This window comes from Dermacentor albipictus, chromosome 7, assembly GCF_038994185.2.
Source record: "Dermacentor albipictus isolate Rhodes 1998 colony chromosome 7, USDA_Dalb.pri_finalv2, whole genome shotgun sequence".
Lineage (NCBI taxonomy): Eukaryota > Metazoa > Arthropoda > Arachnida > Ixodida > Ixodidae > Dermacentor > Dermacentor albipictus.
Window position 1 is genome coordinate 16,749,506 of NC_091827.1, and position 27,995 is coordinate 16,777,500.

A 27,995-nucleotide genomic window follows, 5' to 3' on the forward strand; every position below is an offset into this window, starting at 1 on the left:
CATAGACGGTGGCGCCAGATTACCCTCTAGGTGTTATAATGAGAAACTCTGTGCTTGCTGGCATGCCTCCGCGGACGCTTCTTACGATGGCAGCGCAAGACGCTGTTGCGGCGCAGCAAGCCTCTGTTTGGGCGGCCGTCATAGACAGTGGCAGGATGAACGACACAAGCTTAGATCAAACCTTCAGAGGAACATGTAAATATTGCATACGTCTATACTTCCGAGCTCATTATGCCTTGTCCAAGTGGTATACAGGCACACATACGAGAAGGCAGGACGAGAAACGGTGTTATATAACTCAGTAGATAGTCCAAAATCTCCACCGCTGGAATAAATTAAGATCACTGTATTTTGCTCTTAACTTTACGGTCTATGTGTGCCAATCACTTTGAAGTCACAGCTCGTCATGTTCTTGGTTCAGTAAGAAGGTTTGTTTGGTTTGTTGTCATTTGATAACTTTTTTTCTGCATAACCGCTCGAGAACGGGCTCTGTTGCGGTAGGTTGGAATTCTTGCGATGCTCCGGGCTTGGATTGTTACGAATGCATGGCATTTCAACTGTGGTCCCACTCCGCAACCGCGCCCACTGCTCTGCACATTGGGGCATAGATGCATTTCTATATATTTAATTATATCAGCAAGTGTAACATCTCTATTAATCAATGAATGGAACTTTATTTTCTAGAACAAGAAGAAATATATACCAAATACAATTGAACCGGTAAGCGGTTCTCTCTCTCTCTCTCTCTCTCTCTATATATATATATACATATATATATATATATATATATATATATATATATATATATATATATATATATATATATATATATATATATATATATATATATATATATATATATATATATATATATATATATATATATATATATATATATATAATGTGTTTGTGTGTGTGTGTGATTGTGTGTTTGAATTCCTCTATCTCTAACACGTTACTGGCTCCCCAACCAAACTTCACACATAACATTTATTTTTCCACTTTGACGCTTCCCATGCTAAGACATTTTAAAGGCGAATATGATAGCCTTTACAAATGCTATCGCCTATAGTGTAGAGCTTATGTATATATATATATATATATATATATATATATATATATGTATATATATATATATATATATATATATATATATATATATATATGTAGAACGTGGACTTTCAGCAAGCCAACTAACCAATAAACCGTCTTTCCTTTCGTATATTTGATTTCCCTTTTCTATATCATTTCTAAGTTTCAAATAAAACGGGTGGTAATTGATTTGCCCTATAAGTCTTCATGTCTCTTGGATCCACGTGGTTGTGCCCAACAAAAAAACCGATCTCCTCCATTCCTCATCTTCCTGTTCAACAACCAGCGCACCCCTTCCACCTCTGAATTAATTCAGGAAGCTTGCTTCTTGTGCTTCGCTTTTTTTTTATGTGCAGATAATTTAGTAGCTACAGGATAATTAACACACACACAACACACACGGGGGGAACCACACCCACAACCTTTTCGCGAAAGCATATATATATATAATGCGCGATGATGTAGCAACGCCCACCCTATAGTTCGCGGATTCGTTTGCCGCCCACATTCTGACGGAGGGGCATCGCACAAACCTACATGAGGCTGGCTCTTGCGCCGTGCAACAAATAAGCAATGAACTAAGGCATCTCTCGTAGGCGGGCTGTTCATTTGGGAAGCTAATTCTTACAGTTTAGGCACACGTTTTATTGCGCAAGCGTTACATGCCCCATTATGCGAGAATGCGCCGACAGCGTGACCGTGCGGTGGTATATACATGTACGAAAAATGGCCGACGGCGCGAAGAGCAAGGACACGTCAGAAATGATCTCATTGACGTCAAATTTCGCAGAGAGGTTCCAGATAATAAAGTACATTAATAACTTTGAAAACAAAATTTGCCATGCTTCGGCCTGGGGGAGAATCGAGCCCGGGCTTCAGGGGTGCGAGACGAACACACTTCCCCGACCCCGGTTCTGGCTGACTAAAGGCGTGGCCTAGTGCGTCCGTCATTGGGCACGTGAGGACGCAGCCAATGGGGAGGAGGTGGCACCACGTCACAAGTGTATAAAATGAGCGCGCTGCCTCCCAATCAAAATCATCAATCGAAAACATTTCCAAAAGGGAACTATGTTTTCGCATTCCCACGCGTAACCAGTCTTATCCGCCGTTTTTTTTTATCTTACTTCCTGGTAGTTACTTGAAACCGCCGAAGTAGCAAAGGAGCGTGCGTGCTTACCTTTTCGCTTTGCATAACGCGGTGTATGCTTGGACAAATATCGAAATAAATGCGCTTTCTTAGGAACGTCGTTTAGAAGCGATTTTCTTCAACAGCTCAAGGAATATGTAAGAAACTTCAATACTGCCGTCAATATACTGCCGAACAATATGTATACCGAAAGGATGTTCACGCATTATTTCCTTGCGCAAGCAGGTCATCGGAACCATAGCAACGGTGGATTCGTGACGCCGAAATCAGGCTGGACACGAAAACATGGGAAAATAAAAAGACAAGCAAGCATGTTTATTCGTAACGCGGTGTGATCGGCCGCAGCGTGTCATTATCGTAGCTTGCACTTATACCACACCCGCGTATCGCAGTACGCTTGTCCCTCAGGTATGGCGGGTTGCAGAACGTTCCTAGAAGAGGGTAGAGAAACAGTCAATTAGCACAACATTGACCAACTTTGAGCAAAGCGGTATACGTGCATAGCTTGTTATTAATTTTAGCACAATGCAACTTATAACTCGCAAGTTACGCTGTTAAGTAGCTTAGCGTACACCACCTATGTGCTCTCATTCAAATGCGAACAGCAGGCCGCGTGATTTTTGCGCAACCCAGCAAGTAAACTGCATGGCGCCGATGATGCGCGACATCATATATGCAGTTCACCGTACCTTTCCGCGGCCTTTGCTTATTGCCGGGCTTCGCAAGAACCACGCGCTCCGTTATAGGCATTTGAACAACACTGTAAAATAAATTACACCTTTAAAAGTGTAAAATGGCGTAAATATACCCATAGCTTACACTCTTACACCCTTTCTGGGTGCAGCAATGCGAGTCATAGAGACATTTACACCCTTATTCACCTTAAGGGTGTAATTTATTATACGGTGAACTACTACTACATTATACATTGAAGAAGACGCAGCTAAAGGGACAACACAATGCAAAGGGAAATCGGCTTAGACGGACAACGTATTCATCCAAAACTCTATGTTCGTTATTTGCGCGGTGAGCGGTTTTGATTATGGAAGAAAAAAACGGAGACCAAGATTGATGAGTGTGAATAGATGACTATGAATCCATCAAGACTGAATCTAGAAGACTATATTAATCAAGTGTGTACATTGCTGTATAATCGTATACTGCGTTTTATTTGTAAACCTGGTTCATTTTACCTCAAGGTTCTTTTAAACTAATTCTTCGGCTATAAGGTGTAACGTTGTGGCCGCAGTGCCTGGCCGAAAAGTCGAAATAAACTTGTACGTGTTGTCGTCTTCCCGTAGGCCTATTGTTTGCGCTGTTCAGAATGTCGATGTTCAACCCACTACATAGTCCATCGTCAACTGTTGCGCTAAACAAACCGGCACAAAGAAAGATACACAAGGGGGAGTGCTTTCTAACAATTGTTAGAAAGTGTTAGAATTGTTGGAATGTTCTTGTTCATGTGTACCTTTCGTTGTTCCCGTTTGTTTAGCGCAAAAAATTCACGATGCATCAGTTTCAACTAGGCCGGATCGCAGTGATCCGAAGCCGAAATTCACACTCTAGAGCATCTACTGCTGAGGCTGATGCCTGATGCCACACGCTTCTTGCTTGAGCCGGTTGTTTACTTATGTGTATCTATATCCTTGTCAATAAACGCTATTAATTTTTATACTATGCAAAATGTTTAGAAATTGCCTGTAGACGATAGCACACTTCTACTAACTAAACTCAAAGAGGCGGACGTTATCTGCATGATAAATCGAGATAAATATTCAGCTAACTAACGAAATCCTGTTATTGACATTTTTAATTAATTACATTAAGGCACGTGTTCTAACGTACACTTGGAACAAATTTAGAAGTTGGCACCGGTTTCAAGATATGCGTCGTCAAACTTGCGGTAAGAATGAGTAGGGTCCATTTTTTTTAACAAAACGCCATTTTACGCAATGCAGCCCAAAAGTAACTGGAACGACAATGAATTTCGTCGCACAAATTCTGAATGAATATCTCGAAGTGGTTGTCACTCTGAGAATTCGTTTCAAGTGGATACGCCTTGCGAACTCAGCGGCTACAATTGGCAAATTGCAACATGTGTCATAGTATAAATAGTTGCAAACATAATTATTGTAACTGTGATATTTAGCCGACTATTCACTTCCTTTAATTTACAAGTTCAATTGGTAATTAGTCGAAATACCCTCCATGGAGGTTAGCCGACCCAGTCCCCGCCTCCTCTCCCCGGAAAGTTGAGCATCCCACAAAGAATCCTTTTAAACACCGTCTTCACTTCCCGCGAAAATTTCTTGAACACTTTCTGTTGCTTGCCGGCACTATGCAAATTTTTGGGCTCTGTACAAAAGCTGACATTTCACCTAGCTTGCTCAAATATCTTTCAGCGCCCTCACGTTGGGTAAAAAAAAAGAAAAGAACTGGCAGATCCCACGTATATCTAAGAATCGGTTATAGCGAAGCTACCTGCTGCCGACTGCTTCACTTGCCTTTTATTCTGCTTGCCTGTTTAAACATTCTACACTGTGGTGCATACCCATCATCTAGCATAAGCCTAAGTAACGTCCACACATCCAGGGGTCCAAACTCTCTATTCGCGCACACCGTGTGGCGCATGCACTCGGTGGACCAAGTAATTGTGAAGGTTCGGTGAAGCACCAACCGCCAGCAGGCAGTATATATACCCGCCAAGTGAGCAGAAAAGGCAAAGAAAACTTCGCTTTCAAAAGCACCGAAGTACTGCGGATATTACCAGCTTCGTCACGTGATGAAGCTCGTTCAAGGTACCTCCTGTGCAGTGTTCTATAATCAGCAGCCTGCGGAGAAACATCAATAGCCTCCTGACTTATTAATGCGCATTAGCACTCTTGGGGCATACGCTAAGAATGCTATATGCATTAGTAACTGAGTATACTTGACGCACTTCGCGTGGCCTGACTGTCTGTCTCTATATCTATCTGTCTATCTAACCATTTTCCCGCCAACTTGAATCACTGGGCGTGTTGATAGCCATCTGATAGCCAGCTAACAGGTATACATCGGGCTGCCGCGCTGAGGATAAGGGTGCGAAACCAACCGTCGTATACCCACTTGGGATACTGCGGGTATGCGCTACTCTTCAGTGAACCTCTTTGACGACGGCTGGGGTAACCATGGGTGTGCACCTCTGCGCATGCTCCTCTATTAAAGGACGGAAAAAAATTCTTTCAAATTTCTCTGCTACCCAGCGGAATCGAACCAGCACCACACCCGGACTTCGCGGCGCCGCCGCTAGATGCCGCTGCGTGTACAGTGCCAAGCGCGAGGGGAGCGCGACTGCGTACACGTTTTGCCGTATATAGGCAGTAAGGCGTGACGTCATGGGTTGCTTCGACGCTAGTCGCGTTATACGTCGACATTCATCGCGAGGTTCTGCCGTAATTTTGTTTCTATATATATGGCGTTAGGCCTGCAGGTATCCACATCGTCGTCGACGCCGGTGTATGTCCACAAAAACACAATTTGCGTCTCGCGTAGCCACCAGAGTCTCCTACTCCGAATCTGCCACTCTATACATGGGCCTCTCGATATGAGCCGAGTAGGCGACAGTAGCGGTTGCCAGGTTGTCGGCTTAAGCGAATTAGTGGTTCTTGTTAAGCGGTTTTTATTCTGAAGCTTTGTACGGGAGACAAACCAAATGCCAATCAATCAACCAATGTTCGTCATATCCGAAAATTCGTCTCATCCGGGGTTATCTTGACTGGATTCTAAAGCATATAGAGGCACTAAGCATCGAGCAGTCGGTACGCACAATGCTTTCTTTGAGCGCTGCGCCGTGCTTGATGTGCATGTTTTATGCATTTCAGCGGCCTTTACAGGGGCAGTGAGGGATATTGTTAAATCCATGTTCCAGCGCTTAATTACGTATTCGGATTATGCCCGTGTACGTATGCCCGTGTACCACAGTTTTGTCTGGTTGTTCGATTTGCGTTACATTCAGTATGCGGCTTTTTGTTTCTAGTTGCATTTACAGCATCTTTTCATATACACTAATTGAACTGTATATAGTTGAGTAACAGTTAGTTCTAAGAACTAGTTTGATCGTCCACTTTATTTTGTTCTGTATATTTTACCTTGTCTAGATTTTTTTTCTATATTGCCTTTCCTTCAAAAATTTCTATAAATAAATAAATAAATAAATAAATAAATAAATAAATAAATCTGGAGTACAATAGTTGCGTCATTATACCTGGTTTACGGTAATCTGGCATCCGCTAGCTATTCAGTTACGCTACTTCCAAGTGCATCGGAAACGGTCTATTGTCTTTGGATTAATGGTCCTCGCCAAAGGCGCCCGATACAATTTATTGAAGAAGCCTACCTTGCAAGTGTATACGGTCTCAGCGATCGGAACGCGATACTCGGGCAGCACGGCGACCGCCGCTTTTCGCGCCACGGGTGATCGCTGGGTGGTCGAGTGCAAAATGCAGTCACAGTGCACACCACAGGCTCTCGCTCTCGTGTTATACAATAAATGCACCATCTCGGTGTCCCCCGAGACCACCGGTGGCGCAAAAGAAATGGCCGCCAGTCACGTCCTCCGAGAACCGCGTTTCAATTGCGGAGCACTATCGTGTACGTACAAGATACAATGCCTTTATTATTACGCCGTACGGTGAGACAGCTCAATCAAGAAAAAAATGAGTACGACCGTTAATTAAGCCAGACGGATGCAAGAGCTCGTCTTTATTCGCATGCAGCTCTCAGTTTCGATAACATATCCGCTTACGTTCATTACGTAGCCTAATTAAAAAGTCGAGAAGCGCCTATAGAGGCTAGACGCACCTCTTCAACACCGGAAGTTAAGATATTATATTGAGTAATTGCAGGTTTGAACGACTCTTCAACACCGAAAGTTAAAATACTACATTGAGTAATTGCAGGTATGAACGATGAAAGTTATAAAAAGTAATCAACCTTCCAACCACAAAGAAAAGCACGCAACTATACAGTCCTTGAAACATTGCAGATATGCCTCATGAGACGCATATAGAACAGTGATTGATTATCTGAGACTTACGGATGTATGATGACGTGGCAAAAACATCACCGCTGCAGAACTGCGAGCATTATTTCTTTTTTTTTCGTTCTGCTTTACGTAGAAGTAAGTTTATTACTTCATAATCTTTCTTGATCTCTAAATTGTTATTGCAATTGGGCATCCTTCAAAAGAAACAACGCTGCCAGGGTGCTCCAATTTTTTCTGGTCCTGCTTAAAGCAAAGCTACTAGACAACTGTAGCCGCAATTTCTTCCGCGAAATCGTCCTGCGGTCTGTTCATTCGTAAATCCTCGATAACCATTTCGCTCGCCTGGCATTTATTCCTTTATACTCCATAACAAATCACCGGTTACCTCCCTTTCTCAATCTCAACATAATAAATCGGGCATTCGACTTCCAATGCGCACACGGCGACTACACGTTTCCGTCTCCTGTAACAATGCGCCTATACGGGTACGAGTATATACTTTTCGCAGTCAAGCTGCTGCCAGTGAACTGGATGCAGCAGTGATGCTGCTGTACCCAACGTCAATCAAGGAAGAGCCAATCATGCCACCTCAGTCCCAGCCCCGAATTTACGCGAAAAAGCGTCTACATATCAGTGATTGGAGGTTACCTTGCATACACCTCACTCGTACATGGACAACTCCTCTGTGCGGTGTTTCTTTTAGTCACTAATCCGTAATTTTTGTTTCCCACGTCGCATTTTACTGGCTCGACATTGTAGATCGGACAGGAGTTTGTTCGGCTGAACGGTGAAAGCTGACTGCAAGGTCCAGCATACACTGTAAAATAATTTACATCCGTAAGAGTGAATAAGGGTGTGACTCTCTCTATAACTCACACCATTGCACCCTAAAGAGTCTAAGAGTGGGAGTTATAGAACGATTTACACCTTTATTTACTTTTAAGGGTGAAAACTATTTTATAGTGTGGTGCAACCTGTGCTACACTGGACCTGCTGGTAGCAGGGCAGCGGCTGCACCATCAATGCGGCCGTATGACTAGGGAGTCGGTAATTTACGCCTTTACAAGTGAATGAGGGCATAAATTGGCGTATACCTGACAACATACACCTTTCTTAGGTGTAAGCGAGTGAGTTATAGGCAGATTTACTCAATTTGTCGCTTTTAAGGCTGTAAATTACTTTACAGTGTATTTCCATCGTAGGGTCTGAGAACTCCCTCATACATATTAACTGTTCTTAGGTGTATTACAACAATTTTTGTCTACTACAAAGCTATTTTGCCTTTTCTGTGTCTTGTTCTCATGTTCTCCGGATCTTTTCTGTATTTTTGTTGTTGTTGAAGCCGTTGGTTCTAGCCCCTGAACCAGCCGCCCCCCCCCCCCCGCCTATATCATGCCTTTGGGCACTTAAGGTGAAATAATTGAAGTAGAATATCAGTCGCTTAAACTGGCATACAATGATGTCCTTTTTTTTCAACCGCTTGTTTAATTCACTTCATATTTCCTTGAAGACTATACTCATTATGACTATTACATAATACTGTTGCTTTACCTACGGCTGCTTTTAATAAGAATAACGTTAGAACAACCACTCATAATGAGTCGCTAGCTTCCGACTCACTTGGAATTCACCAAGTTTGCGGACAGCTTCTTTGCGTCTCTGGGTGTCTTTGCCGTTTGTGTGTTTATGTGATCCCTTTGTATACGACAATTATCATTCGGGACCTGTACCAGCATGCCAGGCGATCAGTTAGGGTAGCATTCCTAGCTTATCATTAATGTCTGCGTCACTGTCTCACAGCGCACGTGCGATAAAAATAATGCGAGAAACTAAAAGAAACTTACGGTGCGTCTACAGTACAGTTGCTTTAGGTTGTCCCGATTTCATGTTTAACTACATGATTCACTGATAGCCCTGTTTCTTCATTCTCATTGTTTTCGAAGATGATGGCAAAACGAAAAAAAGAAAAGCTCTACTTCGCTTTGCAGTATGACTCAAGACCTACAAGGTTCCATTGAAAACTGAACAGTACATGAAACGCGATCTTCGAACAGATATTTCAAATGTTTGCATTCTTACTGTCGAACTCTCAGCCATGGTCGATGCGAACGAAATAGTTTGCTCGAGACGATTACGGCCATCGCATTTATGTATCAGCGTGTTCTTGAAACGTTATGTCATATTCCGCCGTAAGCTTACCACAGATGCTACGTTGTGTTCGTGCCCTCTCTGTGGGGCTGGTGGAAGTCGGGCAGAATTCACGTTGTCCCGTTAGCAGTACATATGCACGTCCATTCAATGTACAGTCCACCGCAGAAGTTTACGGACCGTGCGACACAAGTATCCTTGAATTTCGAGGAGTTTGCGATCGTAGCCAGTAAAACCGTACAGCGTATACATGTTGCTCGCATACCTATATATTACATGCTGTAAATCCGAGTACCAGTGTTCACCCTTTTCTCATATCACACGGTGTATAAACTTTTGCGGTGAACTGTTCATTGCACACGAATTTTGGTGTTAGATTATACAGCCAGGAGGACTTCTCGCTAGTGCCTCGTCAGCCATCACTCGGCTACTTAAAGCTGCGTGAGGCCAAACTTATGAACAAAGATTTTAGCGAGAAAGGTGAACGATGAGAACAAGTACTTGCGCCTTTGGAGAGCTTGAAGCCACATCTTGTGCCCACGCCATCGTGTAGAGCTGACATCATAATTTAGTGTGGCTCGCGAAGTCGACGACGACTAATACATTATTTATAAGGCAACGCCTGCATAAAACATATTCCTATATGTATCATTACTAGACCTGGAAAACGATTAATTATCATTAATTATGACACTCTGATCTAACGCAAGAACAACATGTGTACTTGATGCATAGTCTTCAAGGAGCTGTGCTAACTCACCGCCCTCCTTAATAACCTTAAGAAACGCGCAGCGCAAGAGGCCTGCCCTGCGTAAATTCTTTTGACGGAAAAGTAGGTAGCGTTCAGAAACCATCGCTTACCTGTTCTTTGTTCAGTGAGCACAGAATCGTCGACGCTCGAAACAGATTGCCGCTTGCAGGGAGCCTGATCGGCCCCACGTCGTTTCACCAAAAATGGCAGTAAATGCGAAACACTACACGCATGGCCCGTACCCACTGCCGGCCGGTAGCCGTCTGCTCTCTTCCCGCGCGCGCTTCATCGAAACCGGAGAGCAGAGCATCGCCGGCCTCTTCTGCGCACGCGCCGAGAACGCCGCTCTGCGCAGGCGCAGTACGCTTCTTGCATTCCGGTACGGATCGGCGAAGGCGCGCCGCGGCGTTTCGAGGCGGCCTGTGCGCGCGCTGGTTGCCTCGGTTGCGCGGGGAGGGCGCATGCCGGCTCGCGCTGGAAAGAGAGACGCGTGGAAAGAAGGTCGGGGACTTCTCGCTACGCAGTGTGATATGCCATTGGCGGTAGAAGGAGGGGGGGACGGTATCCACGGCGACGCCGGTTGTACGCGCCCGAGGCTCGGCCAGAGGAGAGGGGCGGCGCCACCGATGCCCCGATGAGCCGGCTCGCCTACCCCCAAGCCCGGCCCTATCATCGCCGGCACAGTGGAGCGCGAGCCAGCGAGCGGGCCGCCTGCGCGTCGCGCCTGAGCCGGCCATGAGCTGATTGGCCCCGCCCGAAAAAAGTTGAGCGCGAGGAGCGTGTTGCCCGCGCCGATTCCGCAACCGAGCCGCCTCGGACTCCAGAATCAGTCGGTCGACAACGCACACTGTGTGCACGCGCGCGCGCGCGCTGCGCATTCCGCGAGTGAGCCGCCGTTCGGTTTCCGTCTGCTCATTTAGTAGCAGACGACTGCGCTCATTCAAACCCGTGCACTGCCCACCGAGCCGCACTGCCGGTTGGCTATCATGCGGAGTGACTGCTCGCCGCTCCTCAGCAATCCAGGAGCAGACGACGCACCGTGTTCTGTGCCGCTCCCGACAGCAGACGACGTGACTTGTGTGCCGCTCCCCGAGTGATCCAGAGCAGACGACGCGCTCTGACTCAACCGCTTTCGAGCAGTAAACGTCCGGCCTACCTCAGGAGCAGACGACGCGGTTTCCTCAGTGAACTTGTACGCCGCTCCCACGCACAGCCGCCGTGTAGATTTGTGTGTCTTGTGTGTTCGGCGATGGCGCTGGGGCCTGCGCCCGCTCCAGCGGCCGTGTTTCCTGCGTCGGCCGCTGCTCCGCCTCACCCGCCGATGCTGATGCTGCCGACGCTCAACTTCTCCGTGGGCCAGGTGGCCGCCGTGTGCGAGACGCTCGAGGAGAGCGGTGACGTGGAGCGGCTCGGCCGCTTCCTGTGGTCGCTGCCCGTGGCGCACCCAAACTGTGCCGAGCTGAACAAGAGCGAGGCGGTGCTGCGCGCCCGGGCGCTGGTAGCCTTCCACGCGGGAAACTTCCGCGAGCTCTACCGGATCCTGGAGGGCCACCGGTTCGCCAGAGGCTCGCACGCCAAGCTGCAGGCTATGTGGCTCGAGGCGCATTACCAAGAAGCCGAGAAGCTGCGCGGCAGGCCTCTGGGACCCGTGGACAAGTACCGGGTGCGCAAGAAGTTCCCGCTGCCGCGCACCATCTGGGACGGCGAGCAGAAGACGCACTGCTTCAAGGAGCGCACGCGTTCGCTGCTTCGAGAGTGGTACCTCCAGGACCCCTACCCGAACCCGACCAAGAAGCGGGAGCTGGCGCAAGCTACGGGGCTGACGCCTACCCAGGTGGGCAACTGGTTCAAGAACCGGCGCCAGAGGGACAGGGCGGCGGCCGCCAAGAACCGGTGAGTCCCCGCCGTTTCTACATCGTTTCGTCTCTCGAACACTTTACGTTGTTATACGCGGTTTAAGATCGCCAGCTTGTTGGGTGAGACTCGCGACCGTTGCATCGAAGGTGATAGTACTATATGTAATAATCTGTCTGAGAGAACACTTACATGCATGCGTCCACTTTTGCACGGTATTTAAACACAAAAATAAAAAACGCGATGATGTGAACAGTTTTATATAGAGAGAGGAAGAGAGCGAGCGTGGCGAGGATCATATATTCTGCGCCAGAACGTGAAGAATAAAAAGCGTACAAAGAAGGGACTCTTCACACGGCGAAACCGAGATCTTCAAATTTAGGGTCTATATTCTTACGAAAGGAGGGATTGGCGCAGCGGTATAGCTTGAGTGGCATATAAAGCAACGCACACCTGTAATTATACGTAGGATGTGGATGTGGTCCCCGCCCTGCGGCAAGTTATCTTTTCGTCCACTTTCATCATCTCTTTACCTTATTATTTCCACATTTAGGTTCAACAAACCAATTGACTTCCCCTATGCTTTCGCTGGCTTAATTGCCTGTTACTTGTTGTGACTACCCGATAATCGAGCCCCTCGGATCGCATCATTGTTCAGACTCAAGGTATATGTGTTTCAGGTTGAGAACAGCCTTCTGTGAGCCTCGAAAGAGTCAAACAGGCATGTAAAGACGCGCGACAATCGCGGTAATATTGTATGTGTGAATTCTGCACATAGCGATGTAACATGAGCGATTTACATTCACGCTGACCGGTTCATTGATTCAACAATTCTGACGAACGAAGAATGCAGTTTAAAGAATTTTTCACTCACGGGATGATAATCACGTCATAGTCTCACCATTAGTCTTTCGGCACGGCAACAGAGTGTTCATATTTCCTCGAAATTAATCCGGCATTTCTTGGACATGAACCCATGACTTATGAGCAAATAATGGAGTGATTCCGGTGGAATGGGCAATAGAATCATGATCAATTTCGTGATCCCAGTTTCGTTACTGTATTTATTCCCTTCATTTTCTTCCCATTGATGCCCCATGGTTGGATACTGTGCTTTGAAACAATGGGAACAAATATACCTGCGCGCTCTTTTCAAATGACGAAACCCAGATCGTCAAATCCAGGGTCTGTGTACTGATTTCTAACTGCGCCTGTTTATTTCGTTTTGCAACGAAAACTTGCTCAGCAGTCATAGAGTGGATAGAACCGATGTGTGGCTAACGACGAATTGTCAGTGGAACACACTGATAGGATAACCATTTGAGAATACTAGAGACGAAAATGCGGATCATATTCTCCATGCCGGTTCGTATAGTCGAATGTCATGCAGCGAAGAGTATTGAGCCGATCGACTCAATCCTGTCGTCAGCTTAAACATTTATAAACCGGCAACTAGCAAGGAACATGCACCAGCTACACTCTAAAAACTAGGAAGGGTATCGCAGGAGTGAAGCGGCCGGTTCACTCTTCAAAGCGTCGTTTTACTCTCGCAAAATGTCGAGGAGAGTGAAATGCATTGTTCACTCTCTCACCAAGGAGAGAGTGAAATGTGCTTTTCACTCTCCCCCTTCAGAGAGAGAGAGTAGTTCTACTCTTGCGGCAATAGAGAACAAAACGTAGCGTGATCTTCTGCTTCAACTGTAGGTGGCTGGCCCCGAACATGGCAATGTATCATTCATGCACGCTGAGCAAAGAACACATCGTTTTGCTTCTAAGAGAACAGGCCGCCGCAGTTCAAAGGAACGCGTAGCGAGCGCTCTACTTTTTCACTCGGAGTTCTCCACCGCGCGCGCGCGCGCTCAAGATCGCGGAACAACACAGCACCGGAGAAAGGTGATCTTTTATTGTGTCTGTAGCTCTCAATTTACTCATCACGGCTTTTCTTTGAATGCCTCAACCGTTGAGCTTCCTGCTTCTGCTCCTCCGAGTACATTTGTCGCCGGTTCCATGTGCCTAAAACTGGTATCTGCAGCTCCTTTGTAATTTGAACTTTAAGGATGTCGCTTTCCTTCTATTACCTCCACAGACAATTCTCTGTGACATGCGAAGAATGTCACAGAAGGGAAAAAAAAACACTTGGCAATGTCTGCTATGTCTAGCCAAGTGTACAAATTTAAGGACTTTCCAGTACTTCTAAAAATTCTAGGCTTTTCAATGCCTTGAAAATGGCATTTTAGAAATAAAGGGTTTTCAAGGATCGCTACAAACCCTGGTTTCTAGCACCTAAATAATTTTACAAGCTTATTTTGGCATGGAGTTCGGAAATTCATGCTTTTTAGCTAACGCTGCATCATCTCTGTACATTGAAACCACGAGAGCGCAACCATTTTGGAGTAAAGAAAAATACTGAAAGCTTTTAATACCACTCTTTTTCTATGGGGCTTCGTATTGCCTAGTTAGGTTTACGAATGTGCCTGGTTTTGGTGGGCGTTTCTTCGACATTTTCTGTGAGAAGTAGATGGCTAACCCCCGTATTCAGAAATGTATATTGATACAAAACCCATGCTTGACTTTATATAAACGACGCCTGGTGCGAACGTCCCCCAGACGCTCACTGCCTTTCTTTTGGTGCGTTCACGACTTGCGTCATTTAGATCAAGCATGGGCTTCAAGTTATGATGCATTTCTGAATATGGGGGTAAGCGTGCGCTATTTCGGGCAACGCATTGTGCCATTGACACTGAGAGGAAACGGGGAAAACAAAGTTAACGCCCTATACTCCTAAACTTTCGCGTACCTGTGGTGTGCGTGTATCGTGGAAGAAGAAACAGCGCTAACACCAGGACGAAAAAAAGCATCGACCACACCAGCGCTTCGTGGTGTTGTCCATGTTTTTGCGTCGTCCTTGTGTTGCGCTGTTTCTTCTAAAATGCTCAACCAACTAGCCGGCAAGTCTATCCTGTGCATATATATTGAACACACGTATGAATGTAGATGGTCTTCGAAGCTTTTAGAACGAGCGTTGCCACAGGATATGAGCAGTGCACGCGTAACAAGTGGACACATTACTCATTTAAACATGCGTGCCAATGCATGTGACGCGGCTATCGGCATAAGCAGTCTCCAAATGCTGGAATGCGTGCTCTTCAAAACGCTAACGATCTGCTGCTAATGCAGGACAACAGCTCACAGCGGACTGAACCAAACTCTAAACTAATGCACTTGAAAAGAACGCCTACACGGCAGCGTGAGGCACGTCGAAATGCCTGGTACTGGCATCGCAGTTGACCACATACGAATGGAACTGGCGGAAAAAATAAACAGAAATGCTCACCAGTATACGCGCGACTTAAATTCACATACGTGGATGGTTGGCACGATACTTTGTATCCGCGTATTTTCGGAGAACATATAATGCATGGACTTGAAAAGCACTCGATCGTGAGCTGAACGGCACATTTGTTATTTTCCTGGGGTGACGACAAGCCGTGAATAGTTCTCACGTCGTCGTCTACGTTGTATTCCTCCGTTAGTCGTAGCAAGGAATGGAAATGATGCAAACGCAAACGTATTCCAGTACACAACAGCACAGCACACTGCCAAGAAACTCCAACCACCGCAGCCGATTCCTCAAATACATTTGTTATGTATATAAGCTCTAAAACAACACGACTGAGCGTGGTGGCTTTGTGGTGTAATGGTTAGGATGTGTGCTTTGAATTGTATAGATGCGAGTGTACGCGGGTTCGAATCCACGTGATGTATAGAGCAATGTGGTTCTCCATAAGTGTGTGATTTCCTCGACTATTGTGTTCTAATTAGATTATGTGTCTCCTGATTGTGAAATATGCGAAGATATTTGCGGATTAAATGTGAATTAGCTTTTTTTTCTCCGCAGTGGCGTTCGGGACACATACGCATAGGCCGATTACGAGCAGTCACGACTCATGGTAGGCAGCAAATAGCCAGGAAAAATGACTTTAAAATCCTGCATAACATTGCTCACGCCTATTCTGAAGGCCGCTTGGAATCGGGCCACTGAGTCTGAGGAGCCGCCTAGAGAACGGTGTATCAGCGACCCTAATTTGATCTGATTTCCTGCCTGCATGCGTGGCCAGGACTTCGCTAAGAGGGTATTGGGAAGAGTAGTTGCACTCTGTTTGGGGGAGTAGAAGTACTCGGTCTGGTGGAGTGCCGTTACCCCTACGGTGAGAGTATTACCACTCTGCGGAAGAGTACTAGCACTCCCTGTGGGAAGAGTATTATCACTCTGCAGAAGAGTACTAGCAATCCCTTGCGGCGGAGTGACAAAACTCTGTCAACAGGAGTTGACCTACTCTCTCTCAAAGAGGGTCGATCTACTCTCGAAAAGAGAGTGAAATATGGGACAAGCCGCTACTCCCTCAAAGGGAGTGCCCGGCACTCTCTTAGTTTTTAGAGTGTAATGTTCAGGAATGTAGGTCAGTGATTCGTTTCAAAATTGTTCTTATATAACATACATGCTGTCTTGTATCCACTATAATAAGATATACAATTGCTCTGGTATACCGATTAAGCATCACGCGGTTTACGTTACACATGTGAATAATTTGTTTGGTGCTGTGCCACGCATCTGCGATTATGTGCTACACTAAGTCCTTGCTGCGCAGTTCGTTCCATTACGAGTTGTAGGATCTATCCTACAATGTTCAATGCCCCATTACGGTTGAACAGTGCACGGATAGTAAGGTGCCTACCCTGATCTGTGTTGAGTCCGAAACAGTAAACGAAATGAAAGTTACTATTTCTGACGCGTGGAGCGCACGATTAATTAATATTCAGGTCCCGCATTCTTTGTATGAGAGGTATTCACTAGAAAGTCTCGCCGCGTGCTCACATTTCTATATGCCTGACAGATTTGATAGACCGCAGAAGTATGTAAAGTGAGAGAGATCAACATATAGTACAGTAGAGCAGAGCATTGCACTTCACAAGCGCAATTACGTATACGTAAGTAGCGTGGATGTCGGGAATAAGAGGGCTGTGTAACATCAGCTTGACCGCACTGGCCCACGTCCCGAAACCACAAAACAAGATGACAACATGCACTAACTAAAAAAAAAAAATGTGAGGAATCGCAGTGTGATCTAATAATAATGAATTCCCGCTTAAAAAATTAGGAAAATAATCCAAGTACAGTTCACTGACAAGGACATCACAAGTAAAGCATTTTTTTTTGTACGTGGAATAAACTTTCGTGTGTTATTCTGTAAGTGTTAATCACAATTGTAAGTGTTATTCATAAAGTGATAGCCAATGCTCGAAATGCATAATTGTTACGTGGGCTAGAAATAAAGCAGTATGCAGAGTGTTGAGGCTAGATGTGGTATTTTGGCGTAAATTAACACCTCGTATTTTTAACTAATAGGGCGAGTTAAATATATCCGCAGCATCAACACAAAATTTGTATATACCTCGGATGAGCAGCAGCTAAGGCTCTCTCTCTCCGTCTCTCTCTCTCTAGACTAAGGTTCGCAATTGGCTCACGTTCTATTCGCGCAAACTCAAGCTGATTGCATTCTTCTAATCGAAAACCGTCGGTCTTGTTACAACCATGCCCTTGGCGATGAAAGACAGATGGACTCTCGTGATTGTGTGTGTTTGTTTATTTAATTATATGAATTTAACGGCTATTATTGCGCATCTAATGTGGCCTCGGCTATATATGCTCTTCGATGTGGGATATAAAAAATATATGAAAGGTCGAAAAGCTCTTGGAAACACGGAAGACACTGTAAGAGCGCCCACACTTGCGAGATTCGTGCATATACAATTCAAGGAAGGCGCACGAATGGAATGCAAGAACGCCCACAGACATACACAGTATACCGTACAAATAAGCGAACCTCTTGAAAAAATTCTGCCTGCTAACATGCACAGAAAGTTCCCAGTTTTCTCACGAGACGAACAATGGGAATTCACGCTTGTGTTAGTTAACAACACGGAGTTAACGCGGATATAGAGACGAAAGAACGGCGAAAGGCAGAGAGGTTAACCAAAACAGAAATGCCTGTTTGCTACCCTACCAAGGAACGGGGGAGGGTAATTGAACTATAAGAAGAAAGTAGAGAGAGAGATAGCACAGACACACGATCACAGACAGTCGCGATCGACATGCTGTATCGCAACATGGTATCACTGGCAGCACACTAAACACCAATTCAGGCTACAAGCCGTTTGTGTATGCAAGTCTGTTCTGAAAAAAAAAAAAGAAGAAGAATAGGGGGGGATGTAACAGTGCCTCCGTCGCTCTCTGCTGCGATGGTTAATTGAAGTCGGCATTCCAAAATAACTACATAAGGCGGCAGCTAACTATACCGGATCCGCTCATTGTGCAGCTAAACCAAGTTTCTTCTGCCTCGATCCACTGTTCCAGTGACCTCGCATGCAGCCTCCTGTTGTTCTTTGTGTTTAGGCTTTCCTACCATTGTTTCCACTCCTTCGTGTCGTTTAAACATGCAAATTGATCGTATACTCCCTTTCTTTAAGCTATCTTCGTGCACACTCAAGTTTTTAGGTGTTACTGTGTAAGCAGATGTTTGCTTATGTATTGCCAGATTGATTTCTATTTCATGTACTCTTTATATTTTTAGAACTTGTGTAGCTTTTATCGGTCTATTATGCTGCGGTAGCACACGCACGCGCAAACACACGCACGCACACACGCACACACGCACACTTGCTCTTCATATTCATATACACTGGGCTTGTTTGTTGTTCTAACTACTCGATAAGCTGCCCCCTCTTACTTTTTTAGGAAGGAAAAAGTGGAGAAGGAAAGGTAGGGAGGTTAACCAGTATGGCTTAACCGGTTTGCTACCCTACACATGGGAGAGGGATGGGGGAGATTAAAGATGGGGAAGGGGGACAGGGAGAGAGAGCACATATCACAGCACACACACATCGTCCGTTGGAGTCCATCATTCTGGCATGGTACGCGACGTTACTATTTAACATTGATTTGTTGCGAATACTGCGGTAATTGTTATGTTAATACTCATTGGAGGTCCCCGTGAAAACGTTGTAGCTTTCTTGAAGCTCCTCTTGTACTCATATTGAATGTATAAATAAGAAAACCAAAGGACCAAGGTTTTATTCTAGATATCATTGCTGCCATATTCCTTGATTCGGTGTGCATATGATTTCTGGTGCCCTTTGAAACAAAACTCTCAGAAGTGTAGGCCCATGGAAATAGGCCGTTTCGTTCTTTCTTTGCAAAAATTTGTAAAATAAATTGTGTGTGCTTACTTCTTCAACAGGTCCGTGATGCTTGCTTATACTGAGGAAGTATCTTGCTTTGATATCTACTTTATTCCCATATATTTTCGAGACGCCCGCTTTTTTTCATTTTTCTCGTCATTCTCGACGCACTTGTAACCGGAACCATGATCCCAGCCGTTAGCGCCGAGCACATCCTGCCAACATCAATGACGTCATGGCTACCTCAACAGTCCTTTGTCTAGGGCACAAACTTCAAAGCACCGTCTCTCGCCTTTCCCTTTAGTTTCCCTATACGCTTTAAGCATAACACATCCTGCTTCGCAGCGAAAACAAACAGAATCAGTAGTACACGCTAAAATAATTTGCACCCTTAAAATATAAAAAAAAGTGTAAATTAGTCTATAACTAGAATCGCTGCAGCCTGTTGGGTGCAGGTGTGTAAATGGACAGATTTACACCACTATAGACAGACTTACTGGCAGATTTACACCCTTGTTCACTTTTAAGGGTGTAAATTGTTTTATAGTGTATAGGAGTCCCGCGTTCGCACATGGTTGCATCGTTGGACCGTTATTGTCGATCCGCTGTTGCATACCTATACTATATAGCACATACGACTGCGGCAAAGCGCACAACGGACAAAAACAGGCGCGTAGTGCTTTCGTCCAGTGGGTAACGTGATGGAATCGAGATTAACTTACCTACGTAACCCCCCACCCCCGTCCTCCTCTTCGTGTATGCTATATCACACGAACACAGAAGAGATGAAAGCCCCAAAAGAGCCGAGACCGGCGCACTAATATCGCCCCCGACCACCTGCCCCTCTTTCTCTCTATGCCGTATTATATGCGCACTCGCATTGTCAGCGCCTCCTGCTGGCAAAGTGCGTATAGCCGCTGCCGAACGAAGTTGTGCTCGCGCCGCGCGAGCGCCCCACGGTGCACAATGGACAATCGCTGTCCCCCCCGCCTGGTCTGCCTGCGCTATGCGTGCAACGGTGGGCCGTGTCTTATTACTTCGCTCCGCGAATCATTATACCTACTTTGTGTCTTTCTCGTTGCGTCCCGTCTCTCTCCCATACCCCGTCGTTCGCTTCTCGGCAGAGAATATATATCGCCGGTGATATGCGATATGCGCGTGTACGCCCCTCTCAAACAAGAGGTCGAATTGGTTTCAATATAGGTTTCAGTATAATGCCCGAACACGCATGTCCCGTATAATGAAGGGCTCGGTGAATCGAAAACGTTCAAAGGAACAAGCTGTTGCTTATCTGCGTATTAAGGCGTCAAAGTCGAATCGACACTTCGCGAGTAATGGTTGCTTGGACACCAGCTCAGCGTTAATCCCCTCTAATGTCGTTTACATACGTCTCTCAGATTTACGCACATTACGTCAACACATTACGCACGCGGAAGAAAGCACACGCAATTCACAAAGCGAGCAATGTGTACTTGCAATCACAAACGCGCCATCGAGTCATTCTGCACACCCGATTCCGCCTTTCGCGCCGCTCATTAAGCGTGTGACACATGCAAGTCAGGCAACACATGCTATGAAACACACGTACGCAAGCGCGCACGCACGCACACACACACACACACACACACACACACACACACACACACACACACACACACACACACACACACACACACACACACACACACACACACACACACACACACACACACACACACACACACACCGGGTTATTACATATATCAAACACCGAATAACGCGCGCACCCTCGCGCGCTTTCTCACTCACTTATCGCCGTCCCTCTCCTCCGGCCTCCTCTCGCCATAATCATCGCGGAATTATGCTCCATTCGCTGTTCATTACGGCGCCCCCGACTCGAATATAAGTCCGCCCCATTAATATGTCCCCTTCTCATGCTACTCCCCTCCCGCTCAAACCAGCGAACCTTCACTTTTCAGCTGGCGTACGTTGTCGTTATGTCTCCTCTCCTACACCCCAGCCATCATTCTCTTCCCTCCACCTCTTTCTTTCACCCTCTCAATCCTCCGCTCCCTTTGTGTCGTGCTCTGTTCGCTCGTGAGCGTTCCATGCCGCTTTCTATTTCGATGTCTCTTTCTTGCTTTCTTTTTTCTTGCTTTCTTTCTTGCGGACGTGAGTGCGCGTTCTGTAGGCGTTCTGCTCCCCAACGGATTTTCGCCTCCCCATGGACCGTCGCGTTTGTGCTGTAACCACGTGTCCGGTGTCGAGGGGTGCGAGAGGGCCCCCAGTGGATGGTGCGCATCCATTTCTCCTTTAAAGATTACGCCAAAGCGCTGCGTTAAATTAGTCTATGTAGACTGGTAACATATAGTCTTTCAGAAGTTAGTTTCGATACGTGGGCTTGGCAGGGTAAGATTGGTTACTGGAGAACAAAATGAAGGCGAAATTGTGACCAGAAGAAAGCTCAGCGGTATAATCGAGCTTGGAAGTCGATTCTCATCCCCTTCTGGCATGTTCCAAAATCGAAAAACCCACTTTGTCCGCAAATAACACGGTTATATGCTGAAATTAACACGTCTTTTCTTCTTATTGAGACGAATTAATAAGAATATTGTGGGAATCAAGAGGTGGCACTGGTTGCTACTTTTTCGCACGACTGACATGAAAATTCATCACAAACATACCTGGAAAACAAAAAAAGACGTTAGACAATGATACCTTATGAAACGTCTCATTATAAATGTCGCAACCACTGCAGAGATACACAAATTTCACAACAGAGAAAAGTGGGTGATAAAATGATGCAATATAAATGTTGCAAACACTATACAAGTGCACGTGAGTGAGTGAGTGAGTGAGTGAGTGAGTGAGTGAGTGAGTGAGTGAGTGAGTGAGTGAGTGAGTGAGTGAGTGAGTGAGTGAGTGAGTGAGTGAGTGAGTGAGTGAGTGAATAAACTTTTATTGGGTCCAACAAAACGCGATGAAACGCTCACCCGGCTAATCCCACGACAGGACCGACAGGTCCGCAATGTCTCTCTCTCTCTCTCTCTCTCTCTATATATATATATATATATATATATATATATATATATATATATATATATATATATATATATATGTGTGTGTGTGTGTGTGTGTGTGTGTGTGTGTGTGTGTGTGTGTGTGTGTGTGTGTGTGTGTGTGTGTGTCGTAGTACAGAAGAGGTATAAGAGCTTCTTCTCGCCAGAGTATCCGTACCACCTTGTCAAGTAGTTGAGCTGTCAGATGGTAAACGGTACCGATTTTTAGAGGCGTTATAATTGTGATTGTTTAAAATGATTTCAAATGCCGAATAAGCTTGTGGTTTTCAGCGTAGAAAGAGAAAGCTTGAGAATAAACATGGCAAAGAAAGTGACATGTTATTTTTCCAATAGACTCAATGCTATTCGGAAGTCCATATACGCGGCTATTCTCGTGGTATAGGGCACGGTTCCGGTACGCTTCGTGTATAGTTCTCGTATTCAGCTGTAATCGAATTTTTAATTAACCCATACGCGAAATGTCCGAATGAACCGCCTTGATTGTAATCAGAAGTGCTCGATTCGTATTCGAAATTTAGAATATCCGTGCACCCGTGATTATTATTGCATTGAACAAGCTATGACTCGCTTCTTACGGAGTCACACCTCGTAGGTGAATTTCTATCAACGGTGTGTGGCAATACCTCGCCAATGGAGTCGTTTCGCGGATCACTTTATATCACGCTCGACACGATACATCGCTGTCCTCTGTGGCAACATAGCGTTTTTCGTTCTGTTCCAGAGAAAAACAAACATGTATACCTACGCCACTTCGTTCCGCGTTGAAGTGGGCTGCTCTCGCATGCAAATGAGGCCATATCCTAGCGGTGCAAGACATGCTAGCTCGCATGATACGACCCACGCCATAAACATTCGCGCATCTGTAGACGAGCGTGCGACCCGCACAAAGCTTTTCCTAAATGTATAGGACGGTTTTGGTCGTGGACACGCAGAAACGCTCCCCCCCCCCGTCCTTTTTTCTTTTTGAAGACGTCTCTTGGATTTCACATATACCGCGTATCTGACGTCCATTTCGGCACTTCTTTTTTTGGATCAAATTGGTGCGGGAGGCGCGGACGGCAGGTTGAGTCGCACCTCCGAAATGACCTGGCACCGGCGTATACTTAACGAGTCCCCAGGTGACGCCGGGTCGACCCAAGTGTTTGAGTGGGTGGCCCCCCCCCCCGCGACCCGAACTCGACTGGCGTTTTCGACCCTCGTACAGGCTTTTGTTGTTCGTGAATATGTATGCAGCAGAGTGATACGCCCTGCAGGCGTTTTATAGTTCACTCTTCGTCTATATATATATATATATATATATATATATATATATATATATATATATATATATATATATATATATATATATATATATATATATATATATATATATATATATATATATATATATATATATATATATATATATATATATATATATATATATATATTTGTGGCTGCCTGAAGTACCGTATGCATGTGTGCGTAAGTGTGCCGGGTGCGCGTATATTTCTGAGTGGTGACGAGATCTTCCAAGTATACATGCATACATTCGGACCACTTCTTTACGCATCACAATGAAGGTAGAGGGTGGTGGGGGGAGTGCTTTTGGAATATATACCTATACACCCTGCATATATATCTGCGTGCGACGAAACCGCTATAGTACACGTGGTTTTGAAAGCGTGTCGTAGCATACACTTGCAGAAACGGCTGCGCGTATAAATTAAATAAACTCCCCGCTCGATTCCTGTGGTACATATACGCTCCTGGTGTTTATTATTTCTCCGAAATGTCGAAGGCAGGAGCTAATGTAATGCGTAGATTCTCCGGATGCGGTGTTTCTCCGTACGACGGGTCATTTTAAAACTGTAATAAGTGATATGCACGAGTTTCCTCTTCTATTTTTTGGGGAGGGAAGGGGGGGGGATGGGAGAAAAAAATATCTACTTCGAATACAGAGTGAAACGTTCGTGCGATTTCATCTTCCAGGCGTGACGAAAAAAAAAAAGGAAAGAAAATATCGTGGACTTATGCTGGGGATTTCGAGCGCGAGAACTTGACTTTATTCTCTTTTCTTAAAAGCGTAATAACAAAATAGATAAAAACATTGTGTACTGTGGTAATATTTCTAAATTCTGGCTGTCTACTGTATCTACATTCTTAAATATCCTGTTCTTTGGGGACGTGCATGCTGTTGAGCACGTCGAGTACAAAAAAAGAACGAAAGAAAAAGAATAATTGTTGTCTCGCTCTCCGAATTTCACCGCATTTCCTGGGCTAATTAAGTCATCGTTCCGGCTGGCAAATAGGAGATACGAATTGTCCGGGACATTTATTGAGGTGTTTTCTTGTGGGGCGGCACAATATCTTTCGGTGTATTATATCTGAAAGCCAATTTTAATTGGTATAGCTAAAGAAGAAGAATAGCGGGGAAATAATTGCACCTTTGAGGATGTGTACTCGCAACCCGCACGACGATAAAGTGAAACTGCACCGAATTTCACTTTGACTAAATATGTTATAAATGAGTGTAGCATATGTAGAACCTCGGTATAACGAAGTTGAAAGAGAAGCGACAATTACTTCGTTATGTACATTATGACACGTACTGTAATATGAATCTCTACGGGAGACTTCAAGAGGAATGCCACTGCGTCACATCTAGTATTTTGTTCTATGCCGTCTCGTTGTAACGAGGTTTGACTCTTGTGTTATTGAGGCAATCTTGGCAAAGCTGCAGGGCTGGTAATTGCTTAATTATTTTAATAACCAGACATTAAATAACGATTTAGAAGATGACGCGTGCATCTGATGGTTAGCGGATACGACGTAAATCACGTCACAGCACCGCCGATATTTTTCATCGCGCCGCGGGTAGCCGCGGGTAGCGGCAGGCAAAGGCTTACTATTCGAGGTCCGAGCTGGCTATCTGAGGACAAAAAATAAAAATAAAAAGAATGAAAGAAAGAAAGAAAAACTTACTGGAGCAAATATTCCCTACAGTATGAGTCCTGTGTCTGCTGCTGCAAAAGCCCGGAGACAACTCCGCACTTCGTAAGATGATGCCCAACATATTCAGCCAGCAAGACTTGCTTGTGTATGTATTTGAAAGGTTCCCTTCTAGAAGTGCAGGTATTGAAAGCGGATCGATCGAAGCATTAACTGCAGGGTCAGCCAGCCGAGATAAGCAAAATACCTTTTATGAGAGAGAGAGAGAGAGAGAGTTTATAGAATGCAACAAAATTTGAGGTGCCGTGGTTGGGGCAAGGGCTCCACTGGTGCGAGCAGCTCGCTGGGCTTGGTCGAGGAGAGCCAGTTGGCTATCCAGAGACGTTCAGAATATTCATGGAAAAATAAAACCAGGCAAGAGATTGGTTGAGTCGGAGTTTCTACAAGCATACAGGTAGCACTACAACATTGAGAAAGAGGTTTTATTGAAGAGAGAAACGATTACGGCGAGATAGGCAGGAAGCTAGACTGCAATAGATGTGTACTATCTGATTACCTCAAGCGGGCTATAGGTGACTGTTTGTCATCGCTCCCGTTTCGAAGGGGATGCCAACAAAAAATATCACCATCATCACTGCGCCTAGAAGCCACGTGTTCTGAGTCATGCGTCACTACCGGCAATCGATAAAATTATGGCCCCCCTTTTTTTGTTTCAATATAAAAAAAGAAACGTCTGATTTTGCGAGACTTTCGTGACGAAACTATACTCACGTCTTAAACGAAAAATTTTGTACGGACTACAGGCTTTCTTTTCGCGGCCAAATATTTCGTTTGAGCTTGCCTTTAAAACCCGAAAAAGCGCAAGTCGCGTGCGTCTCCTGCACTAAAGGAAGGAAAATGCGAAGGGCGCGAGAAATCCATTATACAAGCACGTCTCATCAACGGAACCAGAGGAGCCACGACGCATTCGCGTCCGGCACGACCTGGCGGCGCGAAACAGTCGTCGTCTCCAAAGCGCAATTAAGCTGTCATCTCAACGGCTCCGTAGGATTTGCGCAGCCGCATATACGTACACAGAGAACACGCGTGTGTACGTTTGTGTGTGTGTGTGCGAGCGCGCGCACGGATGACGCGTGCTCTTAAGTGCCGCAAAAACCAAGCGCGTCACCTTGTCCGGCGGGTGAGATGACATCAAGGACGCGTGAGGCGGGGAACTTATCCTCATGGGTTGTCATCCTCAGGCACGACAATCACTCCTCCTCTGACAGGCGTCATAGCCGTCGCTCTCTCTCTCTCTTTCTATCCTCCTCCCTCGGCGTTTAGGTTATTGTTTTAAATGCCGGCCTCCGCGCGGTGACAAGCGGCTACTTAAGAGTGCTGTTAGTTTAACCGTCATGACTTGAGGAATGCTGACACGGAGTGCCATGAGCTCATAGGGGTAGGCGTGGGGGAGGCGGTTAGAGGGGTGGGGGGGGGGGGTTCTGTTCTTGAACAACTCGTTGTTGGTGGAATAAAACCAGGGAAGACATTGATAGAACCGGTGTCGTTACCGGCTCAGGCAACCGTAAAACATTAAGAGACGATAGAAATATCAAGTACATATTTAGGCAATGTGCTAGCAAGACTGTTATGCGTGCATATGTTGCCTGAGTGGCTCAAGCAGGCCAGCTGACTATTCGTCACCGCCATGTTTCGAAGGGGTAAATTGTTGGTATACACTGTGCCGGTAAATTGCTTTTCTGCAATATAGCAAAGCGGCAAATCTTGCCGTGTGTGGAAGCCTGGTAAGCCGGAGGAGGACGCTAAAGCGATGACGATGATTATGATCGTGATTAGATCATCTGCCAAGCTGGCATCTGTCGTCAAACTTGTGCCTTAAAATTTTACGATGCATTTAAAACTTTTCAAATCCCTTTTTGGCTGAATTAAATTACTCACAGCAGAGAGTTCGTTTAATTGTAACTTGTTCCTTGTTCATTTGCTCCAGCAACCTGACAAGACTGGCCACCAAATTAATATAGACTCTGCAGCGATTTCATTAAGGCTACAACTGTCATTTAAACGTAACATCTCGGTCAAGCCCATACATCCTGCGCACCTATTGCGGGATGGGCGCTCTGACGTGCAGTAGCTGTATGCACGAGTGGTTCCGGCAATGTGTGCACACGGAAGAGCGGTCTCGACGCCATCTTGAAGTTTTCGCACCATGAAGCGAGCCACCAGAATTTCGCATCCTAATTTTGTTTGATCAAGTTGTAATCACGGCCAGACACAGCAAGACCAGTGTCGAGCTTACATCTGCTGGCACAGTTAGCAACAGGAAAGCCGAAGTGCACAATATTCACAGTGCGCGAACGTTACACTATTCTCGCTTATATATATATACACAGTCACATATATGAACATCCCTGAAACGCGACGTGATCGTTCACATTGATCGCGCGTGCAACCCTTAACGCGAGCATTCATGTATGGGCGAGCCTTATACCTCTGCGCGAATTCTGTGCACGCGGCCGCCCTTGAACGCTGGCGCGCATTCCTATTGTGTTCCGCGTTGTGTGCCCATCACTGTGGCGATCAGGAAACTAGGTTATGTTGGCGCACTCCGTAAAGAGCGAGAGTTGTTTGAGTTCAAACAAGGGGACTTTGTATCCAGAGCTCGAGACGATGTGTGCATACGTGTAGTATATTGCTTTCAGCCGGAAAGCAGTTTAGCGCGACGCGGAGTTCCGTTAGCGTTGTGACCTTCGA

At 45.6% G+C, this 27,995-nt stretch overlaps 1 protein-coding gene and 1 long non-coding RNA gene across 2 annotated transcripts in view; one reads left to right on the top strand and one right to left on the bottom strand.

Annotated features, from left to right (window-relative positions):
• Positions 1-2,523: 2,523 nt before the first annotated feature.
• On the bottom strand, positions 2,524-10,569 carry LOC135914348 (uncharacterized). Its single transcript, XR_010568295.1, has 2 exons — positions 10,272-10,569; positions 2,524-2,670 (listed from the first exon to the last, which is right to left on the bottom strand). It is a non-coding gene; the product is annotated as an uncharacterized lncRNA (long non-coding RNA).
• A 292-nt stretch (positions 10,570-10,861) lies between these two features.
• Positions 10,862-27,995, top strand: part of LOC135914408 (homeobox protein SIX6-like) — an 87,760-nt gene continuing 70,626 nt past the window's right edge. The window contains exon 1 of the mRNA XM_065447248.2: positions 10,862-12,054. Within this exon, the coding sequence (XP_065303320.2) occupies positions 11,411-12,054 (644 nt within the window). The 5' untranslated portion in view covers positions 10,862-11,410. The remainder of the gene's footprint in view (positions 12,055-27,995) is intronic.